Source organism: Sycon ciliatum, chromosome 1 (assembly GCF_964019385.1).
Source record: "Sycon ciliatum chromosome 1, ocSycCili1.1, whole genome shotgun sequence".
In the NCBI taxonomy this organism is placed as follows: Eukaryota; Metazoa; Porifera; class Calcarea; order Leucosolenida; family Sycettidae; genus Sycon; species Sycon ciliatum.
The window spans coordinates 62,600,820-62,614,944 of record NC_088643.1 but is presented as its reverse complement, the minus strand read 5'-3'; the positions used below and the strand labels follow the sequence as shown (position 1 = coordinate 62,614,944).

The 14,125-nt window shown below is 47.2% G+C and overlaps 1 protein-coding gene across 1 annotated transcript in view; it reads left to right on the top strand.

The window, feature by feature from the left end:
• The window catches only part of LOC135804782 (uncharacterized), a 49,078-nt gene that overhangs the window by 21,106 nt on the left and 13,847 nt on the right, over positions 1-14,125 (top strand). The window contains exons 19-29 of the mRNA XM_065318738.1: positions 1,651-1,722; positions 2,039-2,198; positions 2,834-2,931; positions 3,613-3,709; positions 6,454-6,513; positions 9,256-9,371; positions 10,732-10,794; positions 11,098-11,152; positions 11,652-11,760; positions 12,020-12,744; positions 13,188-13,575. Of these exons, the coding sequence (XP_065174810.1) occupies positions 1,651-1,722; positions 2,039-2,198; positions 2,834-2,931; positions 3,613-3,709; positions 6,454-6,513; positions 9,256-9,371; positions 10,732-10,794; positions 11,098-11,152; positions 11,652-11,760; positions 12,020-12,744; positions 13,188-13,575 (1,943 nt within the window). The remainder of the gene's footprint in view (positions 1-1,650; positions 1,723-2,038; positions 2,199-2,833; positions 2,932-3,612; positions 3,710-6,453; positions 6,514-9,255; positions 9,372-10,731; positions 10,795-11,097; positions 11,153-11,651; positions 11,761-12,019; positions 12,745-13,187; positions 13,576-14,125) is intronic.

The following is a 14,125-nucleotide window of genomic DNA, read 5'->3' as shown; positions in this document are numbered from 1 at the left end:
CATGTACCCCATGGGTGAGATCACCCATGGGGCTAACGCATCTGTCGGTAAAAGAGTTAGAGAAAACGAGAAATACATGACATACACACCTTCTCCATTCTGTTTTTGCAGGGAAAAACTACCTCGATTCCACCATGAGCCTAGACATGAGGAATATAATAATTATTACATTCTGTACTTAATATTATTAAGTACAGAATGTTATTACCAAAAAAGATAATTTATTTGAGTAAGCGCAGATGTTTTGACATGATAAGTTAGTACATTGATTCACAATGCCGAGCCAAGCTTCCCTGTCTTGAGAAATAGCTTCCGCTTCGGCAATGGAAACGTTTATTGTCTTAAAGTCATTCTTGATGGTGTCGATCCATCTGGTTACGGGGCGTCCTCTGGGCTTCTTGATGTCTTTGGTGTCGATTGAAAGTCTTTGAGCTTTGTAGGATGTTGAGTCACTGCCTTCTCTGATTACATGGCCGAACCATAACAAGCGCCGTTCCCTGCATGTTCTAGTGATAGGCAATTTTTTTGGTTGGACAGCTTGTATAAGTTTTTGTTCGATATTTTTTGGGGATACACTACGCCAAGAATGGATCGTAGTTTGCGGCGATGCCACGTGTCGAGCCTGTTGCCGAGTGCTACTGTCAAGGTCCACAGACCACAGTTGTATAATAGAACCGGAAGGATAAGTGTGGTAAACATAAGCAATCTAGATATAAAGTGTGTCTCTTCCAGGCTATGGTGCCAAACGCTCGGTTAGCGGCATTGATACGGTTCTCGATGTCACTTCCAGATCCCAAGAGACTTCCGAGTAGCTTCGTCTTTCTTCATGCGTCATCATCCTAGGAAGGAGGTACAAATTGAGTTTTTGTTACATTTAATCTCAGGTCATCCTGGGCGAAAATTGGCTCACATTTCGCTGCAGCGGCCACCACAGCATCACGATCAGTGTCATGTATTGTGGTGTCCTCTGCATACTGTGAGAAATGAGTAGACAGGCATGAAGGGGAGGTGCAGGCTGCTCTCACCTGCCTCATCGCACCTTCTGCGTAGACAATGAACATGGCCGGAGACATCAGGTCTCCCTGAACCACTCCGATATTGGTCGAGAAGGGAGCACTGAGCTGCCCAGCAATCTTCACCCTAGCTGTCGTATCGGAGACTAGCAATGCTGAGCAAGAATCACCAGAATCACCAGAAAACAACTTTACAGTTTGAGATCTCCAAACTGCTGTAATATACGTTGTATGTTCGATCGCCGAGCTGTGAGTGTGACCCAGAGCCGGGACAGGCGCACAGTCCTGTGTATCTTATATCTGCATGCTGCACGCAGAACGCAGCCAAGCGTATCAGGTTGCATATTGGTTGCCCCAATCAGTGCAGTGCGTGCAAACATGTACGAGCAGTGCATGCGTTGTACATGTATGTAGATGCCCAAAGGCGAAATAAAGGACATGGTGAAGTATAAGGAACATGAGGAAAATGAATGAGCAGTGCGAGTCTGTGCACACACCCCTCTCTCTCTCTCGAGCGTCTTTTAGGCCATGGGTAATGCCAAGTGGTGCAGATGTGAATCAGTGACGTAAATAATTGATGCGCTCTATTGATAACAGCCCTAGATGATTGGTCTCTTTCGTTTGCCTCTCTGACTAGGGTGATAGTTGGCCAAAGGAAGTTGTGGAGGCTTTTCACGCGTTGGCGTATGAGAAGAAATTCTTTGTCAAGGTTCGTATTAGTGAATGTAATTAACGATGAATTTGTTGCTCTATTTGCTCGTATTTGTGCCTCACTTCATCAGTACTCAACTGTATGCATAGCATTGCTGGGGAACTCTCAGTCTGAGTCCATGGCAGACTCTACGTGGGCTGTTGCGCAACCACCTGTGTATTAAAATCAGGCATCCCACACTGAGCTGTGTGTACTATTTCTTGGCGTGGTTCTGATGTGATGGCCCGGTCCTATTTTCACATGCCCAACGGCCACCAGTGTACTGGTACTGTAGTGCGAATGTCGGCATCTCATGTGTATGTGTTCTGCTCAGGTTGTGGATAGTAGTCGTGGCCAGCGGCACCTTGTTGACCTGCGAGGCATCACCCGCGATTCAACTCCATCTGTTGTGGACGCCCTTGTGTACTCGAAACACGCCCGGTTTGCAAAGGGAGCACCACAACAGGCGGCGCCAAAGCCAACACCTGATCTAGGTTTGTTGTTGAGGAGATAGTGCTATCATGTGCTGGCTTTTGATATTGCTAATATAACCAACAACTCTATGATGGACGGGCCACGATCTTGCTAAATTAGATATTTTACCTCGTGGATTGCAGCCCGCTTCGATGTACGTCCTGTTGCATTTATTTCCGCGATTGCATCTACACTGTATGTCTGTTTGTGTGCATGCATGCATACATGCATACATGCATACATACATACATACAGTCGTCGCCAAAAAAATCCGGCCAATGCCATGGATACATGTACAGTGGCATGGTGCCTGTCGCATGCATGCATTTACAGACAGTAGAGGGTATACCAGCACAGCACTGAACTAAAACAGTCCGCGCTGCACTCTGCCTGCTGGCAGTCGAGCATAGCACAGACTGACTGTGCCCTGCACATGCAGAGTGCAGGTCCGGCAGCAGAGCATGTTATGTGCCGTGCACTGCCACTACTGCCGTACTGGCACTAGCTAGGCTTTGAGCGCGCGCACATAGCACTAGCAGTGGCAGTGCAGTGCATGCGGCCACGTACAGCTACCGGTAGCTAGCATAGCATTGGCCGGATTTTTTTGGCGACGACTGTAGCATATAATTATGTCCTTGTTGTTTGTTATCTGTAGGTATGCTAGAGCTTCCCACCCTACGACTGCTAGCTGACACCTTGTGTGATGTGCAAGTGTCGTGTGCTACATCACCTGCTGACTTCTACGTCCAGCTGGTTAGTAGTGCGCCCGTACCTCGGTTATCCGAACCCCGAAGTTACGGGCACTTTGGTCTACCGTGCACCCTTTGGGCGAGTTTCAGTGGAAATATTACCACTCTTTTGTCACTTTGTGTGGAAATATTACCACTCTTTTGTCACTTTGTGTGAAAATGGTGACGTCACATGCCATGTCTATGGCCTTTCCCCGTCAGAATGTACATGTATGTAATTCGGAGTTATGAGTGCATCGTCTTATCCTTAAGGATTGTTTTCACGCGCAAGTGTCCCTGTGTCATTAGGCCTGACTATGCTGGCTGGTAGTCGCGGGGGGGATTGGCAGAGAATGCAGAAGATTTCAGAGAAAGGTTGATGCGCTAGAGTGACTTCACATCTATCACATGGCTAAACAGGACAGCCATGTTGGTTACAACTCCAATCAACTCCTGCGTCAATGGGTCACGTGATGTCGGCCATGTTAATTTTAATGTCCGCATGCCATGATCAATCACTTTACACACGAATTTAGTTAGCTGACAAAGATGTGAGAAAACACTCTACCTCAGCTACGTGCATTTGAACACTTGCTAAGGAACACAATTAAATACTACCACTATAACTACTTTTTATGCATATATCCGTGCGTGTGTGTACGTGTGTGTGTACGTGTGTGTGGGGGTGTGTGTGTGCCTCCGTTAGCTTGAGAATTCGGCTATTATCCAGCGAATGACAGAGAAACTCACTGCCAAATTTTCCAATCTGTTACCAAACAAGCAAGCACCTCATGCCTTTCCGGGTAAGTTGTATTAATCATCTGCGTACTTTGCTGTGCCGTGCACCAGAGAGTAGTAAATCCCGGGAGATGACACGAGTATACGCGGCCAGTTTGACCCTCAGAATCATTTTCACCCTGCGGGCAAGATGGTTACCAAAGCATGTACTGTAAGACCAGTAATGTTAACGAACATTTAATTCTAACGATGTAACGAATTTAAAAAAATCGTTAACATTTGAAGTCGTTATGTACTAAACGATATGTACAGTCATTTGCCAGTTTTGAGACAGAATTCGTTAGAATTTCACCTCGTTAACCCAAAAAATCCGGAGATCGTTAACTTTACTTGACGTTTAAATATCTGGTCTTACAGTACCATACGTAGGCGCGCAGATTGATCTGTGGCAGGATACTCTTTGAGTTACAGAGTAAGGAGTAGTACAATAAACTGACCTGTAGCACCAAAGAGCCGTCTGGTACAGCCTGTAGATGTTCAGTGCTGGGATTTCCCAACAAATATGCTTGCCTTTGCTAGTCAACCAATCTACATGTACCTGTATTTCTTGATAGAAGTCTGGAAATATTGGTGTATCACTTTGAGACGAATCCCAGCTTGTTTTGGATTTTTTCTGTGTCGATAACTGTTTGCAATAGTCCCACTTCAATCCTTGACGGACGTGAGAACATTTCAAGCACTGCTTGATCACAGCGATCTTTGACCACTTTGCTGGTGGGCTGATCTACTCACCTCCCACCGCTTTAGGGGCCGCCTCTGCGCCTTAGATCTTTGCAGGGTGGTGGCGTTCCTACGGATGCTGAGAACTCAGTCTAACTGAATCTCTAGCGAACCTTGAATTTTTTTGTTTTTTTGTTTTTTGATCGCAGCTGAGGAGAAATAAAGTGTGGATCATGTGCGTTGCAAGTGCTTGATCCGACTTCGAAATCGGTGCACTTGCTCTCTGATGCCAACACACGTTACTCGCTCAAGAAACTCAACTTAGTTCTCTTCAGTCCATGCCGTCAACCGGGTCGAATTTTTTCAAGGGGTCTGTTAGGTTCGGTAGACAAGACACAAGTAGTTTATTAGTTAGAATACACGAAGTAGAAAAACGGAGAAGATTCAATCTGTAACCTCCGTTGATCGTGTGGCGATCTGCATGGCTTCCGATTCAACTAGGTGTAGGTCGGAGAGCCTCGAACATGTTCTACCATTCAGTAGCTTTACAATCCTCATAAATTCTACGACACCGACATCTTCACCTCCGTGGAATGCATCATGAATTCCACTCATCACGACTTCGTTGATATAGCGCGATATCCTGAAATACGACTCCTTCGGTTTCACCATCACGTGAAGCAGGAAGGAGTCATCAGCTTCTGATAGATCGCCAAAGTCTGTGACACCTTTGCTTGCTAGTTCCAGGATGAGGCAATGTCCATCCAGGAAATTTCCCTGGCTGAATCGAATCAACAGTTCCCCGGCAGCAAGGGGTGAGAGATCCTCTCTCGAGTGCTGCCCTTCCAACATCGCTTTCTCTAGCTGAACCTTCTTGGTTGATGAAGCAATGCGCATGATGTGGCATTGATTGCCAGGAAGCACACAAATCAATGTATATACATCCAAACATTCTGCATCTGGCGGATCAAATGGTGGCACGATTGTTGACCAACAAATTGGGGTACTACAACTTCCTCAGCCCTGCAAATCTTAGCCGCGGTTTCCAGGGTGAGGGACGGAGCTGCCAGGAGCGTGTGGCATGTGTCGTCATTGGCTATGCCAACTACGATGCGGTCCCGCATCATGTCGTCCGTCACCTTGCGGAGGCTCTGGGGGCAAGTACTACACAGCTGAGGTGTACATGTGCTACACAGCTCCATGTCAGGGAAATCGCACTGTGCAAACAGTTCCCTCATTGCTGTGAAGAAGGAGTCAAACGACTCATTTTGCTGGTGCTTCCTATTGTAAAACGCAATCCGATCAAGGAGGGGGTTCCGCTGCCGTCGGATATACGCTTTCACGGCTATTATGATCTCCGGAGCATCGGCATTGTGGGAGACGACAATTACATCTTATCTCGCATGAAACGGCGAATATCTGCATCGAAAGCCTGACGAAGTGCTGACACCCGAGTCTCACGACTTTGGCTGGCGAGGTGCTGACACACAGCATAGTCGTTCCAAGCCTCCTCCCATGCCGTGAAATCGGCCATGGTTGCGATGCTGAGCAATACAGGTCGCTCGACAGAAATTGGTTTCTGATTGTGAGATGTCGAGGTGCTGCGTGGTCCCTGGTTGTCGCGCGTTGCATTTTCAACCAGTGTGGTGAGGCGAGTCTCGCGTGCCTCGGCCACTTTCATCTGCTGCTGCATCAAGGCGAGCAGGGATGCAATTTCTGCACTGATCGGGGAGCTTCCAGGTTCCGCCATCACGACAATTCTACAAATTCTACAACTACAAGACACTTATGCTACACGATCAATCTGTTTGAAAATAAAAGGCTACAGAATTCACGGACAACTACAGGCTGTCAAATATTCCGTACTCAGGTTACTAGTAGTTCACTGCGCCATGTTAGGTTCGGTAGACAAGACACAAGTAGTTAGAATACATGAAGTGGAAAAAACGGAGAAGATTCAATCTGTAAACGACAGAGAAGACTCTCAAAGAAGTGCGTGCGTGCATACACAGTAGAGCTTAAGTTGTACGACATTACGCCATAACATAACAGTGTCTGCGTTTGCATTTGTTTGTATTTTCTTGTCCAGGGTCGTTCTGCTGTGTGCAATATAGTGTGGACGCTCAATGGTATAGAGGCAAAATTCTCGGTAAGATCACAGTCGATGATGATATTAACCCTTTACCGACGGCACATACTTTTATCGATCACCGGTGATCGATGAATTCTACACTTTTCAAATATGTTCAAACTACCGTAACTTGGTCAATTCTCAGTTGTTTAGAGAGAACGAAATATGTAGGAAAAAGAGAAAACTCTCAGCTGTCGTCTCGAACAATTCACGAAGCGATAGGATGAACGGTGAGTGAGTTACGACGCGCGTAACGTTTGTCACGGTCAACTCAGGGCCGTGATGCGTGACTGAACGGCCGGGATTTTCCCTGAACTCGTCGCCTGTTGGCAAGGGTACACTCATTCAAATTCGAACAGGGGTTTCCGCGAGTGCCAACAAAATATTTCAGCTACACACGAGCAAGGAAAGTGAAATGGCGGATGGAGATCTAGAGCGCGAGGCCCGCGCTGAAACGCCTTCGCTGGCTTGCAGCACTGGTCCAGCGCATCTCGTGGACTCGAGTTTGGGCTCATCGTGTTCCTCTCGTCAAGGGCTTTCCAGGATGCCCAAGATGATGACAATTGTCCCATTGAAACTAAAGTTACGTCCAATTCAATGTAAAGAATTTGAGGGCACAATTCTCCACATACATTGAGTTCAGTCCATAAAGGGTTAACCCTTTGTGACCCCACTGAAAGTACGACAATTTACTCACCTTCAAATAACATGCACTTTCGCTTGTATCTCTACCAAAACATTCGCCGATTTTTACAAACTAGCCACCGCTGGAAAGGTATTTCCAAGACGAAGCGACCAATACCACACTCAAGCCAGCTACCTGCACGGCCTCTGCTCTTCGTGGCCTAGAACGCCGCTCAAAACCGCAGCCGTGCGCGAACAGCTCCAGCAAAGTTCAAACCGCCGCCATTCCATTCTCCTTGATCACATCGACTTCAAAGAAACTACAGCGGAAAGCTCGTTTCAAGCGCACAATTTTGGCGTGCAGCATGCTTGAGTATGACGTAGCATTCCGGGTAGTGCTGAAACGATCGTGGATTTTCACCTATCGATTACTCTTTAGCTTAACTATCGATTAATCGATTATTATTGTTAGCAAATAAATAAATAAAAAAATAATAAATTTCACGGTTCGCGTGAGACTCGGCTGGAAGCCGAGTTTTCCGCATCCGCCGTGGGAACGCCACCACCCTCTAGGATCAAAGGCGCAGATGCAGCGCCTGAACGGTGGGAGGTGAGTAGATCAGACCCACCACCAAGTGGTCAAAGACCGAAATCCCATTAGCTGCATCCATGTTACCCTCGTGCCAGGCCACGAGTTCCCAATTAACTGTGGGTCGCAGCACGGCTGGAAAAAATCCTTCCGCTTCCAAGCAGGACTTGAACCTGGTACCCTCTGTTTCTCAATCATGGTCTTAGACCATCCCACTATGCCTGCCTGTGCCTGCCTGTGTGTTAGCAAATAGTGTTAGATTTTTGCGCAAAAATTACTCTGTTTCCGAAAGCTAGGCCTTCATTATACCAAAATTCTGCATTAGTGACAGGGTAGGTTTGAAGCCAATTTAACCTCAGAATATGCACCATGCCCCTGGCAACTGCATACTCACAGCGGAAACTGATTCAAACTTCACAAAAACGAGGGTTTTCAGTACTTTCTGGACTCAAAATCTCTAACGAGTAATCTATAACGTAACGATTACTTGATTGATAAGGAATTATCGATCGCTTGCCGAGTAATTGGTATAATCGTTTCAGCCCTAATTCCGGGGAAATCCCCCGCCAACCGCAGCATGAAATTTTGAAATTTTCGATCGGAGTGAATTTTTCAGTTTTCCTCCGACTTCGAGTCTTACCACGGCTGCATCGTGCCTCCTAGAGACTTCGGATAACTTCGACGTGATAGCCAAGGTTCCTCTCGAAATGTAGATGCTTTGTTCATGAAAATTGGTGAAGGAACACCAGAGATATAATATTTTTAGTGTGCTGTTGCTGCTGCCGCTGCTATATGCATTATGTGTGCTCATGTGCATAAGTGATTGAGTGCAGATACGTGTATATTAGGGGTGAAACAATTATACCGAGTACTCGAGTACTCGCTCGGTTTTTTCAAAAATAATCGTACTCGGAATAAATCAGAGTACTCGTTCATACATGGTACATGCCTTTACCACTGAATCTGAAGTTTCAGAGCAGCAGTCGGCAGATATTGATGTGCAGACTGTGTGGGGAACATTTGTTCATGAGTAGAGGGAGCCCAAATGACCCACCAACCAATATACATGTACCTGAGAAAAAAAATGATTGCTACTCGGTTCAATCGGGGTTGTATCCTGCGATTTGAAGGCCCTTTGTGTACAATTTTAGGAGATGAAGGATACTCGAATACTCGAATATTCGATCGCAGAAAATCAGAGTACTCGAACTCGGGATCTCATTGCCAACTTTCACCCCTAGTGTATATGCACAATGTTGTCGAAATCCAACTGCGTACATGTATACCTGATGTAGATAAAAGGACTGAGATGACGTTGCTGAATGGCATATTGGTTCAGGAATTGCTGTTGAGAGCTGTCTGCTAGTGTGTTGCTCCCTACTTGGGAGCTCGCGCTTTTTCTGCCGACTTGAATTGACACTTGCCTGACTCACAACTGCCATCCAGAGCGCACGGAAAGTCCGCAGAAGGACGATGTGCTTGCTTTAGAAAGAAAAAAAATGGTGAAAAGTTTCTTTCTCGTTTCTGCTCTAACCCGGCTCTCGCAGATCTGACCGGAAAGCACCACGCTACAGTCCAGTTTGTCGACTATGGGAACTGTGAGGAGGTGAAGCTCACAAAACTCTACCATATCCCACCAGAGTACCAGAAACTGCCCTGCCAGGTATAGTAACACTAACAGCACTAGTCGTACTACCTACTGTCAGGTATAGTAACACTAACAGCACTACTGTACTACCTACTGTCAGGTATAGTAACACTAACAGCACTACTGTACTACCTACTGTCAGGTATAGTAACACTAACAGCACTACTGTACTACTAGTCGTAGTACCTACTGTAAAACCAGGAAAATTCGGTGGTGTTTTATTTTCGATAACTTCAAATAGAGAGTTCGGCAAGAAGCGTGTGCTCCTCGTTGGAGCAACCAACTTCATGACTATTACCGCCGAAGTCGCAGCTTCTAAGTTCAAATAGAGCGGTTGTCAGTTGACGAACCCCCTTCTATTTACAATGCAGTTGCATGATGTCCACCACTTTCTGAACTTCGTTCCAGGTCATTTTTACCTAAAACAAACTGTGACCTAAAATTCAACAATGCCTGGCCACACAGTGCGCAAAATGCATGTTTGAACCTGGAAACCTGGTTTACCGAAATTTTCGCGCTATTGACCCGTTGATTTTGGGAACTACCGAAAATATTACGCCACCGAAAATGCCCAGTTTTACAGACAGTACATTGTGGCCTGTAGTGTGATCACAGGGCACTGTGCAGTGCACTACTCGTACTTCATGCATGCTTTGCTCTTCTACGCCCATGCTGCGTGCATACACCCTCAGAGATGTCACTTGAATGGAGTGTGAATGGAGCCAAGATTGTCAGTACGCTTCAATAGCAAGTGTGTTCTTCGCGGAATGCTACTTGCTCGGTTTCCATGTACTATTATCCTGCTTAGTGTCCCTGTACTGCAGTACTGCCGGTCGCCGAAGAACTGGGGATCAGCCTTGTAGCTCAGGCTGTTCTTATTTCCATGTACTGCATGCAGTCTATGCACAGTTGAGTCGCCATGTATACATTGGCATGCTGCGCTTGGTGAAATTCTAGCCTGGTCGTTCTTCGGCGCCCGACAGCACTGTTTTCTACTTGGTGTCCATGTACTATCCCTATAGCACTGTTTTCTACTTGGTGTCCATGTACTATCCCTATAGCACTGTGTTTCTACTTGGTGTCCATGTACTATCCCTATAGCACTGTGTTTCTACTTGGTGTCCATGTACTATCCCTATAGCACTGTTTTCTACTTGGTGTCCATGCACTATCCCTATAGCACTGTTTTCTACTTGGTGTCCATGTACTATCCCTATAGCACTGTTTTCTACTTGGTGTCCATGTACTATCCCTATAGCACTGTTTTCTACTTGGTGTCCATGTACTATCCCTATAGCACTGTTTTCTACTTGGTGTCCATGTACTATCCCTATAGCACTGTTTTCTACTTGGTGTCCATGCACTATTCTTACAGGCTCTACACTGCTGTCTGCCAGATCTCGTTCCCGCAAGAGGTGCTGTGACGTGGCCATCTCGGGTAAGGGCTTGGGATGCGTGTCTTGTTTTGTTTCCCATTTCAGCTTCTTTCTTTTTTTTGATGGCCTCCTTCCTGCCTTTATGCTCTTCATGAGTTTGTGCCTGGCTAGAGGTGGTTGCTCCTAGCAGATACTGAGTTCTGTACGCAGTTCATGGATGTGTAGTGTGCTCATTCCGCCTTTGATTAGATTGTTGGTGTGTGTGTGTGTGTGTGTGTGTGTGTGTGTGTGTGTGTGTGTGTGTGTGTGTGTGTGTGTGTGTGTGTGTGCGTGTGTGTGTGTGTGTGCTTGCATGTGCGTCCTAGGCTGGTGAGAAATTGGAAAGTTGCTGTCAGAACGGCTGTGTGCTTCAGGTGACGGGTAAGTGCTATACATGTGTGTGTGTGTGTGTGTGTGTGTGTGTGTGTGTGTGTGTGTGTGCGCGTGTGCGCGTGCATGTGCTTGCTCTGCTGCCTGCACACTCCCCGCCTGTCAGTTTGTCGAATGGTTAACTGCTCAGTGTCCTACCCAGGTGCAGTGTGTAGGCTCTGTTCGCTTGCATGTTGTATCCACTCACTGTCTTCTACTGTCCTGGCATTTCTGCTACTACATCCTGGACCGGACGCATGCATTACGTGATGTCATGCATGTGCTGGTTTGCTGTGTTTCCATGTACCGGTCATCCCCGTCTGCAGCCGTATGTTTGTTGCTATGGTCTGCCAGTACGTTAACTACCCAGACTCTTCTGGTACTTGAACTACATTCAATGTATTTCGCTGCCCCATGCGTTTAAAAGACGAAGAACGGCACTGTATGCCAGTTCAGTCTCTGCACTCTTAACAATGAAGTTAACGTGAACACATGCTGTGTGCTGTTGTAGACGCCGTACTGGATACCGGCTGTACACCAGTGAGTCTGGTGGATACACAGTCTGACCATGATGTGATCATCTCCGATGAATTAGTGCGACTGGGAGTAGCATCGTATGGGTGAGTGAAGCTCGTTGGCTGTCGATCCAGGTCACCTCTGTACATGTACGTGCTGCAAGTGACATGCGCTTTCTTTGTTGGCTGTGTGTGCAGACTGTACACAGTAGGTTGTGTGCGGTGACAGCTGATCACTGGTACACTTGAAGCTGCTCCCTGGGGCTGGGCCGCTCACAGCAGTGAGTCAATGGGATGATGTGTTTTGTGCTCAACTTTGTAAGATTTCAGCTTTCCATTCCTTTTCTGTGTTTTCGGTGTGCAGATCAACTTATGATGAGAGTGTTCACTACCAGTCATCTCCCCCTTCTCCGCATAAGCCATGGCAGCAGCAGCATCAGCATCAGAAGCCATGGCAGCAGCAGCAGCAGGACCAGGACCCCATGAAGTCAGAGTTGAGCACGGCCTTTGCTTCAATGGATGCGTCTGATGATATCGTGTACTCTGCGAATGAGCATGGCCGTCGACTTGCTGCTACAGTGGATAGCTCTGTGGAAGCAACGCGCATGTCTCACCCAGCATCAACACCAGCACCTGGACTGTGCCAGCACGAGCAGTCGCCCAAGGCCTTATCTAAGCGGCCTGCCTACGACGTGTATGACCTTCCACCAACCCGGCCACCGGGAACAACTCCACCCAGACCAATGGGCGATTTCCAAGACAGAAGCACCACAGCAGACTTGCACCAATCGCCTAGCAAGCGCCCGTCACACTTTTCCTCTGCCGATAGGCAACAGATGAGAGCTTCTACCAGGTCCAGTGGCCCTCCTGCTCCTATTGCTGCTGCTACTGCTGCTGCTGCGTCAAGCAACATGGGTGCAACTCACACAGCTGGCAGATCTTCAGCCGCAACTCATCTTGACTTCACAGCCAGAGTCAACTCCTCTGTTCGCTCCAAGCCCAGACCGAGTGACTTCCGCATTGGAGGTGCTGAAGATGAATATGATGATAATGACAGTGATGATGGTCCTGAGGAACACCAAGGAACTCGTGAGTTGCTAGGTTGTATCGGTAGAAGTGCCTGTTTTCCCTGTCGAACAGGTTTGCTTGTGCTAGATTCTTCTCTTTTCTGTCCACCTTTTCACACAACTTTCTGTCAAGTCAATGGAAGAGCCTGCCTTTGCACAGGAAGTGTCAACTTATATTGTAAAGTCCCCTGTAAACGTCCATCACCCATGTGCAAGATGAACTGGCCTGCATACACTGTCCCCATATGCTGTCACCAGTATGTGACAAACTTGAGTTGTGGTACAGTTTTGATCTGGATGCACCGCAACTTCCAGTGATGCTATTATCTTGTTTCCTCGTGTGTGTGTGTGTGTGTGTGTGTGTGTGTGTGTGTGTGTGTGTGTGTGTGTGTGTGCGTGAGCGTGTGTGTGTGTGTGTGCGTGCGCGCGCGTGTGTGTGTGTGTGTTGTTCATGTGCCGTTGCAGAGCAAAGACCCCCGTTAAGCAATGCAGCGCCGTCCCAGCGAGCCATTACAGCTGAGGACATCCAGCGTATGCAGGAAGAGAAGCAGCAGCGTCACGACGAACAGTTTGCACTTGAACAGAGCCTCATTCGCTCTGGCCAGCGCAAGGTCGCTGAGCAGGCCGTCAAAGAGGCCAGCGGTGATGACAATGATGAGAATAATGATGACATCGACAACGATAGTACAGATAGCGACGATGATGATATTTCACTGTGGGCGTCGGATATTGCGCCGCGTGCACCGTTTACAACTTTCCTCTCCAAACGGACCGTGACGGTAACTGTCATTGAAAACCCATCTCAGTTCTATGTCCATGTCGAAGGGCATGACTTTGCAGAGAAGTTCGGCAGGTGAGTTGCAAGTGGTCGTTTGAATCGTTTCTTCTTCTTCAACTGAATAGTATAGAAGATGAAACCCTGACATGTCGACATGGTCCAGTAGAAATTCTACAGCGCTACAAGTACAATGCGTTAGACTTGTACGAGTGCTGTGCTGCCTCTCTCTGTTTCTCTCTCTCTCTCTCTCTCTCTCTCTCTCTCTCTCTCTCTCTCTCTCACGTGTGTACATGCGCTGATCACTGTACATTCAGAACTACAGTAGAACTCACGTACAGTAGTATGTAATCTGATAATATATGCTCATGGTTAGTACGGGCAAATGTCTGGAGCTCGAGTGTGTTCATCCATACTGAAGTATGTTGGGATAAGAAGTGCGGTTGATATGAAGTACACTTTCCTATTGCCATTGTGGGTGCGTTATATCACTGGATTTCTTTTTCAAACCCAATTTGGGGATTTTCAGGCTCATGACCCGTTTCTTCCTTTTTTGTAATTTGGTTGTGGCCTTCCACACATTGGGTCTTGTTAACCCTTTGCGTGCGGATGACGTGTATCCGCGCGC